Source organism: Camellia sinensis, chromosome 1 (genome assembly GCF_055761805.1).
Source record: "Camellia sinensis isolate YWXY chromosome 1, ASM5576180v1, whole genome shotgun sequence".
NCBI classification, from domain to species: Eukaryota; Viridiplantae; Streptophyta; class Magnoliopsida; order Ericales; family Theaceae; genus Camellia; species Camellia sinensis.
Window position 1 is genome coordinate 177176140 of NC_138961.1, and position 15207 is coordinate 177191346.

General features: G+C 36.4%; 1 protein-coding gene and 1 pseudogene across 1 annotated transcript; one reads left to right on the forward strand and one right to left on the reverse strand.

Moving 5' to 3' along the window:
• Positions 1-8574: 8574 nt before the first annotated feature.
• LOC145820964 (uncharacterized) lies at positions 8575-9885 on the forward strand (annotated as a pseudogene).
• Positions 9886-13997: 4112 nt separating this feature from the next.
• Positions 13998-15084, reverse strand: LOC145820974 (uncharacterized). Its single transcript, XM_082917620.1, has 2 exons — positions 14671-15084; positions 13998-14585 (listed from the first exon to the last, which is right to left on the reverse strand). The coding sequence occupies exons 1-2, from the start codon at positions 15082-15084 to the stop codon at positions 13998-14000; spliced, it is 1002 nt and encodes a 333-aa protein (XP_082773746.1).
• Positions 15085-15207: the final 123 nt, after the last annotated feature.

Sequence of the window (15207 nt, forward strand, 5' to 3'; positions counted from 1 at the left end):
ATTGATATTGTGTTTCGATGTGTATATGTTATGTGTTTATGTAGGTCACGCGCTATTGTCTGCCTGATTTGTGATCTGTCTGATCTGCTTTTGCAATTGTCTGTGAGTAATAACTCTGTAAAGTTATGTTTAAATTTGATTATTTTCTGATGATATGAGATGATAAGTTTCTGAAATGCTATGTTTTTTATGGATGAATGATTGTCCAATTTTCTTTGAAACGTAATTGTGGTATCCTTAGTAGAGGCCCTTGTCCTGGGGACATAATATTGTGGCTTATGGTCATAAGGCTCTAGCTCGGGGGTTAATACTGCAGCCCAGGCCCTCGCCCGGGGGAAATAATACCGTGGCACAGGCCCTCGCCTAGGGGAAACAATACCGTGGCCCACGTATGAGATATGTTACCCAGTACCGGAGGTTCCATTATGGAACTTGATATGCTTGACCAACATGATATGTTACGCTAAAGGAAGTACCACACATGATTTGAATATGAGTATGAATATGACTCTATTTCTGATACGAATATAAACATGAACATGACTACATTTTTGATTTGATAAGAGATTTGAAATCTGATTTCTGAATTCGATATGGACATCATTCATTAAAATCCTTTACTTTGTTTTTATTCATTGGGCTCTAGCTCACTGTATTATTTATGTATGTAGGTGAGTAGGCGTGTGACTAGGCTTAGAGGCATATGCCTGGAATATGTTTTTGTCAGCCAACCTATGTGCCTCCTGTGGAGGTTCCGGATATGTCAAGTGACTATGGCTATGTGATTTAAAGTTTAAGTTTTGTTTTCTTGATTGGTTAGACAAGTCTTGTGTATTTTGTAAATAGGGCTAAGTCCGTCTTTGTCTAATCTGTGTATATATAATGATGTAAGGATGATGTCTATATATGTATATAAAGTTTAAAAATTTCCTGTCTCATATAAGTCTGCGCAGCTCAATGGAAGTTGTTTAATTGTTATTTGCTTCCGCAGCCCCTAATTACATATTATTCTGTTAAGAGGCTTTTGGTAATCCAAGGATTACTGGCCGGTTACGACGCTAAACATATAGTGGCGGGTTTGGGTCGTGACACAACTGCCTCTTTAAAAGTCTTGTAGAAGATATTCAAATTCTGTTTAAAATGGTGTGAATACACTGTGCAACATGTTTAGAAGGAAGGAAACTTATGCGCGAATGCTTTGGCTAAAATGAGAGCTACCCAACCACAAGACATGTTGGTGATGAATGATCCGCTAGTTGAACTTCGGAGTCTCTTAATGTCAGACATGATAGTAATATTAAGAGAGAGGGCTTAGCCTCTGTTTGTTGATCTTTTCGTTGTACCAAAAAAAAAATGGTGCTCTTATTATTAAAATTGACCTTGAAAGGGCTTATGACACACCATCCTGGGGTTTTTTTTAGAGAAACTCTTTAAAAGTTCAATCTTAACCAACATTGGATAGATCTTATAGTGTCTTGTGTGTCTTCTGTTAGTTTTTTTTTTTATGGAATGGAGAAACCATGAATAATTTCAGTCCAGGAAGAGGTTTGAGGTAAGGAGACCCGCTTTCACTATATTTGTTTGTGTTATGCATGGAGAGGTTGTCTAACATGATTAGAGTGCACATAGAGAAAGGAAAGCGAAAGGGACTTAAAACTTCAAATAACAGCCGACCAGTCTCACGCTTGTTCTTTGTAGATGACCTCTTTCTCTTTGCTACAGCTGACCAATCTAATTGTGATACAATCATGGAAACTGTCACGACCCAAACTCGCCCCGAGAAGGTTGGCATCGTAACCGGCCAGTAATCCTAGATTACCACAGGCCTTTCTGTACGAAACATACATAACCGGGGCTTGCGGAAGCGAAAACAAAACACTAATAGTCCAAAGAGCTGTGCATTTATATGAACATACATTACATGCCAAAAATGTTAATTTACCCACTACATTACATCACATAGGCTCACGCCATATGTACAACGAAAACCAAGCTTCCTAACGGCCTCCTAGGCCTAGCCCCAACTCGGAGGCACCAAAACACCGGGTAGGCTTCAAAACGGCGACTCGGCTCGGACTCCGCCTAGGCTTGACTCCCAGAGTGCTCACCTATAAATACATATATACAAACAATGAGCTAAAGCTCAGCAAGTAACATTAAAGTAAAGGGGTAGTGAACGAATTCCACATTTCATATATCCATAAAATAAATCATTCATAAACATAATCATCTCATATCAGAACATACATAATGGCATACTCCATAGAACATAACATTTGTCGTCCAACGACTAGAGTAACCGGTCCTGGACACCGATTAAACACATACCGAGATCTCATAAACTGGTCCACTTAGGACTATCTATGGATGCCATACTAGATTCGCAAACTGGACATTCGTTCACAGAAAACATTTATCATTTCCAAAACCATAGCATAACGTAGCACTTTTAAACATAGATCATACTAACATATCTTTACAGAAATGTTACTCATAGTGGGTTTCCAAAACCGATTGCACGGTCTTCGCCTCCTGACCTGCAATTATTAACATTAGAACACATTATCATAGAAGCAAGTGTTCGTGCCATACTATCCTTTCTTTACTCTATTTCATGATTATGAGATGCTAAATGATGCAAATGACATGTGAAAATCATGTAATTCAACTTCTCAAAATTTCTTGAAATAAGTCCCCCGCTCGAGCACCACTTTGTCTGCTCGAGCGGACTGCACAATTTTCCAAAACTGCTGGGAGGCCGATTTTCACACTCGAGCGGGAATCCCTCCGCTCGAGCGGACCACGCAAAATCTGAAATTCTGAAATCTTCCAAAGCTTGGATCTTTCCTTTTTGCAAAACCACTTCAACATTTATGAAATCCAAGTCTCAAAACACTTGAAACACAACTTGAATTAAACATTATAGCTTCTAAACAAACCCAAATGCATCATATACAAAATCCAACCTTGATTGAAGATGAAAAATCATAAAACATGTTCATAAAAGCTTCATTCTTAAATCCATGGTGGTTTTTCCTCAAAATATGACAAATATAACCATAAATCATCTATTCATGCCATGCATGCTCAAATTAAACATATTTCCCCTTTCAATCCTCTTATTTAACATGAGATCATTGATGCATCAACCTTACTTCAAGAATTTAGAGAAGATCCTTACCTTGATTCTTTAATTGAGGAAGATTTAAGCTTGATTTCCCATTTTCTTCCCTTTCTCACGAACTCCCTCTCTCTCTCTCTCTTAGATATTTTCTTTCCCTCTTTTGTTGAGTCAATACATGGTTAACATAGTCCTTATCCTTATCTATATATCATAAATATAGAATTGTGCCATAAACATAAGCCAAACAAGGCTTAGCGATTCAGACAAAATTCAGTCCTCAATTTATTTTCCCAAATGGTTCTAAAAATTCCCGGTATCACATAGGCGTGCTCAACTTCGTTTTCTGAACCCATTACGGTCATCAATTTCAGTCCCAAAGTTCTCATCTTAACAGATATTCTTCTAATTCAAACGGATATTCTTCAATTAATTCGCATAAACACATAATTAATTACTAATAAATATGACACATGTTTTGGGGTCATTACAGAAACTATAGCGATTATGGTTTAGACCTGACTCGTTTATTTTTTTGAATCCAAGATTCTTTGTCTTGATGGTTGTTTATATCCTTGTTCATCTTATCCCTTGTTGAATTGGGTTGTGTGAGTATAGTGGTTGCGTTTGAAATAGGTTGAGAGTTCGTTTTTCAAAGGATTCTTTGCTTGGAATTTTGTTTGTTCACCCAAGCGATTTTTTACAGTCTACAAAACTATTTAGAGTTTGATATCCTTGCTTGAGCAACGCTTTTTGTGCTCAAGTGAACTTTTACAGGTCTGAACTATTGGGAAGGGTGCATTGTGCACTCGAGCGGTGTCTTCGTTTTGTGTCGGTCGTTCAAGTAACCATTCCTACGCTCGAACAGTCTACGCATATATCATTTCAAGAAAGCCACTTTTTGAGTCATTTTCTTACCTCGCTCTCTCTAAACATCAGAAAACTTAGATCTACTCTTTCTCTCTCTCTCTCTAAAACCCATCTTAAAACCTTTAAATGCGCCTTGATTCATTGATCTCTCAACCATTGTCCTTTGGGAAAAAAGGTAGAGCTTGTCTAGAGCTTCTATTTGATCTGAGCAAAGTTAAGTTTTGACTTCGTCAAAGTTTCTTCACTCTCTTTCTTGCCTTCTAGTTTTGAGGTTGGGATTTCTCCGCACTTTTGTATAGTTTTTAACTTAGTTATTTGTTTTTTTAAACAATATTGTGATTTGGGAATTTTTGGATAAAATCTAAGGTTTTGGTTTTGAAATCAAAAGAGGGCTCTTTAAATGAATTCTTGAAAATAGTTGTGGAATTGTAAATGTGGTTGAGTTGTGGTAAAACGGTGGATTTTTATCCTTGATTTTTTTTTTTCCTTGGTGGATAATATCATTGGAATTGATTTATAAAGAAAATAGGGTTTTTGCCCTGAAATGTGAATATTTGATTTTATAAAGAGGAAATGAAAATGATGTTGGATTTTATGAAATTGAAATGATGATGACGATGATAGTGAAGTTGAATATGCATTATCACTCCCATCTTGAAAATTTGGAAAGTTTATCTTTATTGGAAATTATCTATCTGTTTAGAGAAATCTATTTTGGGCTATTGGTGGAGGATAGCTATGATTGTTATAGAAATTGCATGAGAATTATGAGAATTGAAACTTATTTCTCATTCATTTGGATTGAGCATTATTCCATATTTAACACATTAAAAATGTATATCGTTTTGAGAAAAATGGGTAAATACCTTGGTGAATCTAGGTAGAGGGTGTGGTTGTGGTGTTATGTTGGCCTGTATGTCCTTGGTGCAAGTCCAAAAACCCGCGCGGTTAGGTGCCAAGCCTTCCGGTTAGTATAGGTAAAAATGACAATTGGTAATGCTTGTATACTTGCAAATACGTTCCTAAAGATTCACAGTGTTGTATCCACTACCCTGTTTTCTATTGTAAAAGAAATGATTTCATGAATTGTAATATAAACCTGGCATTGTATGGTCTCGAAAAGAGATATAAAATGTTTTGGCACAAGCATTGCATATGTATTTACCTTATAGTTTTGTTAAGATTTATACATTGTGTTATAATATCTCTACTGGGTTTTGACTCACCCAATGCGAAAAATCATTTTAAGGTGCTGTTGATATACCTCTGCCAAGGCAGTAACTTAGAAGGACTTAGAGCCACGAGCTTCCTTTTTGTCATGGTTGCATTTTTTTTTTTTGGTACAAACTTAGGGCTTTATATGTATTGAGTTTAAACTCACTTTTATTGTAAACAAGCATCGCTTTGGAAAGTTATAGCCTTTAGGGCATTTAATTATCTGTTTAACTTTTGATTCATATCTTTTACTTATGGCACATGTTATAGATTCAAGGTTAGGACTTATGAATGTATAATTGCATGTGTCGCCGTTTGTACAATTGAATCTTATGAGTGGAAAGACACCTTTATTTCAGAATGTGTTGTTGCTTGATAATTACTATGAGATGGTATTATTGTTAATTATTTTGGGGTGTTACAGAAACTATGAATGACTTTTGTTGCATATCAAGGCAGATAATCAACCTACAGAAATCTAAGATTTTAATTTCCCTCAATGTCAATAGAAATTTAGCTAAAGAGCTTAGTTTATAGTGTGGGATAAGCCTCACACAAGACCTTGGCAGATATCTTGGAGTTCCTCTCATCTATAGTTGAGTTAGCAGAAATATCTACAATGGAGTTATTAAGAAAATCTAGAAAAAGTTGTCTTCATGAAAGGCCGCTCAAGTGGAAGAGTTGACGCTCGAGCGTTAGACACAAAAAGTTGTTCCGCTCAAGCGCAAGCGTTGACCCGCTCGAGTGCAGAATACACACATCCAGTACTTTTGCAGATGATAGACAAACCGCTCGAGCGCAAGAAAGACCGCTTGAGCGCTTACCATCTCGAGTGTAGGAAACGTCATTCGAGCATGGAAAACACCCCTTCAGTACTCTTGCAGACATACGAAGTACTGAGAGTTTACAAATCCCGCTCGAGCGGAGGACCAAAATTCTGGACAACTCAATGTCTGAAAACTAAGCAACCAATTTATTCCAAATGCACAACTGCAATCCAATAACCAAAATAGAGGGGAGACAAGGGAAACAAGATATGAATCACCATTCAAAACCATACAAACCCGAGTCCGGAATACAACAAGTGACGGGTCAAACTGGAATCGCTATATTCCTACATTATGCAAACTGCTAAACTCTTTCAAAGCACATGCAAACAAATTGACAAGCCAAATAGAAATTTCCTATGGGGTGATTAAAGGGGAAGGAAGAAGGTTCACTTGGTAAATTAGAAAGCAAGTCTGCGAGAGCAAGAAGGAGGATGTCTGGGGCTTAAGAGGGTTGAAGACCAAAACATTGCACTATTAGCCAAACTGGGCTGGAAAATAAATTTAAACAAAGAAGCTGCTTGGTCCAAAATTCTTAGAGGCAAATACCTTCACAAGCACACTTTTGCTAACTGGCCTGCTAATAAGAATGCTTCACAAACCTGGAGAGCATTATGAAGACTAGAGATATTCTGAAAAAGGGCGCTAAATAGACTGTTGGGAATAAGAAGAATATTTCTTTTTGGAAAGATTAATGGTGTGGGGATGGGTCATTAGCTTCTCTATTTCCAGGACCACATACCAATGGGGATGTTAAGGTTGTTGATATGCTTAATGAGGAAGGATGATGTCATCTATCTGAGGTAGAGAATATTTATTTTACTACATTACGTGTTATAACAAATACAACAGGTATATCTTCCACAATTTGTTGAAATGGTAGACAATCCCCATTGGATTGGATCATCTAGTGGTGGGTTCTCAGTTGGGGCTGCATATAATCTAATTACCAAGCAAGCTTCTAATTAGGATAATAGTTTGGTCAATTGGAGCTAGATCTGGAAACTGAAAATCCCTCAAAAATTGAAAGGGTTCACTTGGCTGCTGATGCTTAATAGAGTACTTACTAACCATCAAAAGATGATCATAGGTATCACCAACATTGATACATGCCCTAGATGCCAACTCTATTGGGAGGATCTGAACCATCTTCTGAGAGAATGTCATAAAGTTATAGAGATTTGGGAAATTCTTAGTAATCACACCTAGAGAATATCCAATGCTAACATGCCCTTGGATATCGGGCTCCAACACAGCATAAAGAGCAAAAGTAAAGAGTTCTCAAATGTCCCTTAGGGTACTGTTTTTGTAATTGCTTTGTGAAGATTATGCAAGGCTAGAAATAATGTGGTTTTTTAGACAAGAGGAATGTAATGCTCAAAAAATTGTGAGATATATTCATCAACAAGCTGTAGAAATTCATCATGCCTTTCAAACTGATCATTTCACATGTGATACTTTATTATATAAAACTAACCGGTGTTCTCCTTATGTAGGGAAAATCAAACTTAATGCAGATGGATGCTCCAAAGGAAACCCTGACCCTACTGGGTATGGTGGGCTGTTTAGAGATGCTAGAAGAGCCCAGATTCTTGGATACCATGGGAAATTGGAGTTAGCTACAAGTGAGGAAACTAAGCTTTGGGAATTTATAGAGGCCTCACTATTATCTTGGAGAAAAGAATGCAGGATATTACAATTGAAACAAATTCAGAACAAGTGGTGTTGAACGTCAACAACAACACTCCCAGCAATTATCCACACAAAGCTTTGCTAGAAAACATCAAATTTCTTATGCTCAGATGCAATTGTGCTATTATTCACACTTTCCAGGAAGGGAGTAAGTGTGCTGATGGCCTTGCCAACATGGGCGTGAATCATGCAGAGAACCTAATAGTTTTAGATAACCCTCCAAATGAAATTGCAAGTCTACTAAGTGCAGACATAGTTGGAGTCTCTTTAGAAAGGGCTTAACCTGTTTAGCCATCTTTTGGTTTATTTTGTTTCTGTTGCATTGTTTTAAACTATTTCCATTGAATCAAAAAAATAAAAAAGAAGTTTAAGGATTTTATTAGAGCATCTCCAACGGTTTACTTCTTTTTTCATCAAATCTGAGTAAAAAATGATCCATTTCACCAAATCTGATATCACCCACTCCAACGGTGCATCAAATGTGCATCAAATGTCATGGGGCGACCGGTTGGTCAACCGGTGGGTTGATCGGTGGGTCGACCTGTATGCGTAAAATGCTATTATTTTTGTTTTACCCTTTTGAACGGTTTGAACCCAGCTTTCTGAACCGGGGAAGGGGACGACCGGTTGGTCGACCGGCGGGTCGACCGGTCAGCCTATATTTTTTTTTTCTTTCTTTCTTTGTTTTCTTCCATTTCTGTTCCCAATCGTTTTTCCTATTTCTTTTTCCCTCCATTACATATATGTCTGCTATATGGATTATGCTCTCATATAAACCTATTATCCATATGCCAGACAAATACGATCATACCTTAAACAAAACAGAGCACCATGAACACCTTGAAATCCATGATATTTACTTCATTTTCATCCTCCTCTTTTTCCTCTTCCTCTGATGATGAGTCTGATGATGAATATATCGTCACACTTGTAGGAGCTTATGGGCAGAATAATACTAGTATGTTTCAGATTCTTAAGTCAAGTGATAGGTCAAAGAAGATAGGTGGTTCTGTTGTAGGTCATAGATATATACACAGAGATAGAAGGCAGGGTCATGACAGATTGTTTGCAGATTATTTTGCTGCAAATCCAGTGTATTCACCTACAATATTTCGGAGACGTTTTCGAATGCGTCATCCTTTGTATCTACGCATTTTGAATGCAATTCAAATACACAATTCATATTTTGTTAAAAAACAAGATGCAGCTTATGTACTTGGGTTATCTCCCCTACAAAAAATGACTGCAGCGATGAGAATATTATCATATGGTGTCGCAGCAGATGCAGTTGATGATTACATTCGTATTGGGGAAAGCACTGCAATTCAAAGTTTGCAACAATTTTGTAATTCAGTGATTGAAATATTTGGAGAAGAATATCTGAGATCCCCGACGCCAACTGACATTGCTAGATTACTTGCTATTAGGGAGGTTCGGGGGTTTCCCGGCATGTTGGGAAGTTTAGATTGCATGCATTGGGAGTGAAAAAATTGTCCAAAGGCATGGCAAGGTCTGTACGTAGGCCATCAAAAAAAGCCAACCATTATTCTTGAAGCAGTAGCATCTTATGACTTATGGATTTGGCATGCATTTTTTGGAATGCCTAGCTCACAAAATGACTTGAATGTGTTGGACCGATCACCTTTATTTTCTGATCTTGCGCAAGGTAAAGCTCCCCCTGTCCATTACACAATTAATGGACATAATTACGATATGGGTTATTACCTTGCTGATGGTATATACCCTCAATGGGCAACATTGGTTCAAACAATTTATTCTCCCCAATGAGCAAAGAGACAACATTTTGTAATGATGCAAGAGTCTGCCAGGAAAGATGTAGAGCGGGCATTCGGAGTCCTTCAATCTCGATTCGCAATTATACGTGGTGTTGTACGTTATTGGGATTCGAAAATGCTTGCCAACATAATGAAGAGTTGCATCATATTACATAATATGATTGTCGAAGATGAGAGGGAGGAGCACCTTGATTTCAATTATGATATTGCATCAACCAACACACCAGTGCAACTTTCCTCTACTCCTACCAATGACTTCCAATCATTTCTGTCTCGTCATTTAGGTATTAGAGATAAGGATGCGTATCATGCCCTCCGTAATGATTTAGTAGAACATATGTGGTATTTTCGTGGTGAACACTAAATTAACCACATCAATACATGTAATTTTGGTTTATAGTTTGGAATTGAAGGTTCTCTTGTTTGTAATATTTATTATGATGCAGTATATGAACTAAGTAATTCAGAAGTTATGCGATGATGTCCTGTTATCATATTCAATCTTTAATATTCAAAATTGTGCAGTGTATAGGGGTGCAACTCGGGCGGGTTCGGTCGGGTTGGAGGTCTGCCCAAGCCCGACCCGAATTGTATTTGGCACTGCCCAAGCCCGCCCAAGCCCGACCATGAACCCGAACATTGTTGCCCAAGCCCGGCCCAAGCTTTGTATTTTGAACTCGGGTTGCCCGAATTGCCCGAGTTCAGAAACCTGTAAGTAGATCTAAGGGTAGACATAAAAGATGCTAATCTAATGGTAGAAAACTAACCAAAAAAAAATAAAAAATAAAAATTAAGACTAACTCTTTTACTTAATAGAAGACTAACCAAAAATAAAAATAAAAATAAAAATTAAGACTAACTCTTTTACTTAATTTATATATATTACATAATTTATTAAATTATATATATATTATATATTATATAATTTATATAATATATTAAATTGAATTCGGGTTCGGGTTGCTCAGGTTGGCCATTGGTTCTGCCCAAGCCCGGCCCGAATTGCAATTCGGGCATCAAAAATCTGCCCAAGCCCGTCCAGATTACAAGATATAGTTGCCCAAGCCCTAAAAAAACTTGGGCTGGGCTCGGGTTGCTCGGGTTGAGCCCGCCCGAGTTGCACCCCTAGCAGTGTATGAACTAAGTAAAATAAAAATGATTTTCCTAAATTCTGTGTTGATGTGCCACAAATGATAATACCACGTCCATTTATGCACATTTCATAATCATGTCTTAAATGGTACTTTAATAATAATATATTAAATTACTGATGGAAATGTGTATAATCATAATGTGTTCAATTATTGATGTTGACTTGCATAATCATAATGTCTTCTTTTACTGATGTTGATCTGCATAATCATAGTTTATTAATAATGTCTCATTTATGTATTCTTCACTCAAGGTCAATTCTTAAATTACTGCATTGTTGTATACAAATTTATTGATCTTCAATTACTGAGCAACAAGTAATTTAATAATACCACAAATTTATTCAAATTTATTGATGTGGCATTGATTTACTGATATTGATCTTCCCATTCATTTATTACCTCACTTAAAATGCATTCAACATACATAGTTAAAAAATACATAATAATCCATTCATTTAGTCAGTAGATAAATTCATTCCACCTACAAATCATAATGTCTTCAATTATTTATGCACACATTGCATACGTAATTTCCTCAACACCTACCATTCAATTTACAGACACCACCTATCAATGACACCTACCATTCAATTTACAGACACCACCTACCATTCATTGAATGCATGCCATCTACCATGCCTCATTTTTCATACGGCATATGGTTGTTGAGTAGTAATATCCTCACCACCTACTTGAAGAATGGAGCCTCTATATCAGCTCAAAAAATATGGCCAACCTTCACTGAATACCATTGCTTGTCTGTCCACAGATTGCCTCTAACAACACAGTCAGTGTATTCCTCCATCCACTATCTTCAAATTCGGCTTAACCAAAATCTAATCCCAAACTCTGAATAAGTGTGATTCCACAGACTGAGCAAGGGAAACATCTGAATCAGGAAAGGCAGGACCAGAACAAGAAGGCAGGGCAGCATCCAAAGAGGATTGAAAGGCACGGGTCAATCGGTTGGTCAACCGGCCCTGTTTATTTTATTTTTTTTCTCTTTCTTTCTTTCAGTGTGTATGCTGTATATTTGAAGTTTGTATGCTGTATTTGTTTAATTTTATGTTTAGTTTGTTTAACTTTAACTTTCTCAAGAGCATGAAATTCATTTTTGAATCAAACTTCATGTTTAATATTTTAAAACATAAAACTGTTCAACTAGATGCACTTCATGTTTAATATTTTAACTGAAGGTGTAAAAGGGAAACATGGATAAAATTCTAGTGAGGAAAATGTCTGTCAACTAGATGCATTTTTACACTGCTCTAAGTTACATTTTAAATAAATTTTGGTGTATGTGGGATTGATATTGTCCCAAGTTTTGAATTTCAGTCTCCCTTCTGCTATTTTATTTCATTTCCTTAACTCCTAGTGATTTCTGTCAACCATGACTGATTTCTGAATTTGAGTCTCACTTCTACACTGCTCTAAGTTACATCCATTTTATTCAGCATTTTCCTATGATGTTATATTCCTGATTATATGCATATTGGCATAGGATGTTTTCAGGATTACTGATGTTTTTTAGATTAGTATGCATACTGAAATATGGTACTATTTTTCCATTTTAATATGCATGGTAATATTAAAAGTATATTCATTTGAAATTCAACAGATTTTGACATCATGCCTAGAACTAAAAGAGCGAGACCACGAGTTGGTGAAAGTTCCAACCCTTCACGACGCGAAGAACGACAGCCTCAAATGCAGTCATATCCTACTGATGATTTTCTCACTGAAAGTCATGCACTAGCCTTTCCAAACTTTTCTGCCCGACCGATTGTAACAGGGAGAAGGGTAAATCTTCCATCTCAATATGATGCACTATTAATTAGTAAACTTGAAGCAATGGGATGGAAAAACTTAATTAATTTGCCCCAAAAAGTATATCCACGGTTGGTAGATCTATTTTATGTTCACCTAAGAGCTACTCAGGAAGAAGATGGAAATTTTACTCTTTTGTTGTATGTGAAAGGAAAAGGTATACAGTTTGATATTCTTACTTTGGCAAGCATTGTTGGAGTTGAGTTAGGTGATGAAAATATTCATTTTCAGACTGAGGGTGAGTTAGCTAATATTGTTGATAATGCTACTGATGTCTTTACTACTATTTGTCGGAATAGATTTACTGGGACTAGTTTACAAGCAAGACATTTAAAACCTCATCTTCGGATTCTCCACCGGTGGATTGTAGAAAATGTCACTCCAAGAAAAGAACACCATGATGCAGTCCCATATTTTAATGCCTATTTGTTATACTGTTTTGAAATTGGTCAAAAGGTAGATTTGTGTTACATAATTATGAAAGAAATGGTACTGGCAAATCAAGGTCAATTCACAGGTCAGTCATTACTGTTTAGGGCACTCTTAACAAAAATTTTCAAACATTTTAAGGTTCACCTTGCAGATGAAATGGATATCAAAATCCGTTCACCTATTAATCAGTGTACAGTGACCCGTGCTGGTGCAGCCTCCAATTTAATGGGAAGTGACAATGCTTTAGAAGATTCAGAAAATGAAGTCCCAGAAGATCATGCTCCACAAGATCCTCATGCCAATTTGATGCCATAAACTAAACAACCTCAATATTGGACTGAGTTTTTGGCCATGGAAGAACAACGTTATAAACAACGCGTTCAATGGGAACAACAAATGACTAATCAGGTCAATTCGTTGGGTTGTCAATTTGATACATTTGCCACTACACAGAACTCATTAATTCAACAATTTGGTGATTTCCGTGTGGACATTGAGCATTGCGTAGATACGATTGAGCATCGCGTAAATGATATATACCAGCACTACTACCCTTCTCCACCACCACCACTAGATAATGACTTTTGATGTGTTTCACATTATGTATTTGTATTGGTTTGTATTTTGTTATTTTAAAAACCTTTTGTTGGGTCAATTTGTTATGACATTGGCCTATGCAGTTGTTATCACTTTATATTGTAGTTTTCATTTTAATGCCTAGTTGACAAAGGACATGATTATGTACATCCTGAAAATTCGACAACAAGGTCATTATCCAGTTATGATTCATCTTGTACAAATCATGTTATAGTAGTCAATGACTTCACTTTAAATATCATTTTATAGAAGAGGAGGTTAATTAAAAAAAAAAAAACACATTGAACTACAGGCCAAAGATCTGTCTATGCAAAAAACATGGCAAGAATTAGGTATTGAACTTGAAATATGGCAAAAATACATATCAGGGAAAATTCATAAAACCAAAAAAACTAACCAATACACGTTAGACGTAATATTTTTAAATAATAAAACCAATACATAAAACCCACAAATACGGAACCTTTCAAGGCAATCTATTAGTTGTTCGAAATAAAATCTGTCGGTGAAGATCTTCGTAGTACGCCTTTTGCATAGGATTTAAATTTGTCATGTCTATTGACATAATTTTATGATCTTCATTTCGTTGTTCTCTTTCATTCATCATAGATAGGAGTTTTAGTTGTTCTTCCCTATCTTTGGCCCTTCTTCGACGCTCTGCAGCCTTCTGCGCACGGTCTATCGCCTTTTGTTCATCTCGCTGAATAGTTCTAGCAGAGATAGTTGATGACACTTCAACAATTTTGGATTGGTTAGTAGCCATTTCATCAAATCTACTATCGTGCGTTGTTTGATTCTTCAACTTCTCTTTCGCGACCTTAGTACCAATTGGTCGTGTTGATGTATTAGATGGTTGTTCGTGCACCGCATTATTCTGGTTTGATTGAGAAGCCTCATATTCACTTGGTGGATTCGAACATGGATCAGTATGTTGCGTGCTTCTTTTTGATCGAAATTCATCCCACTTACAACTTTGGCACAAAATCTCCCAACATGTATCAAATATGAAGTGTTTTTTCTGTATTGCATGATACATCCGCTTTGCTTCAGTGACCTACAAAAAAAAATTACAAAGATTTCAATAACAAGTATACATTTAAAAAATAAATTTGATATTTAATAACACAAATAAAATTTACCATATCTGCCTCAGTTGTTCCACTTTGTTGCCTCAGTTGAATTTGTTCAAGAAAACCATAAAATTTATTAATTGCTTTCTGTATGGCAGACCAACGGTGAGTCAAAGAAATACGATTTCGATTTGATTCACTGCTCAATTGTGAATTGAAATAAACAAGTACTCGTTCCCAAAATATAGCCATACTCTGACAATTACCAGTAATGGGATCTTGAGAGACTGCTAACCAAGATCTACATAAAGTTTCATCTTCTATAATTGTGAATTCTTTACCACGAGAAACACGAGAAGGTTCTGAAATAAAATGATTATCACTGTTCAGCGTGTTCTGTTCTCGTGAAGATTCCGACATAAAATTAATATGAGTGCTGTGCTCAAACATTTGTAATTCCTCAAACATTTCGAAATCTTCCATAGTTTAGAAAAAATACAATACACTTACTGAAAAATATTGTAATGATATGAAGCTCAAATTCAGAAGCAGATAATATTAATTAAAATTTCAAGGAAAACAAATATCTAATGACTGAAAAGAAAA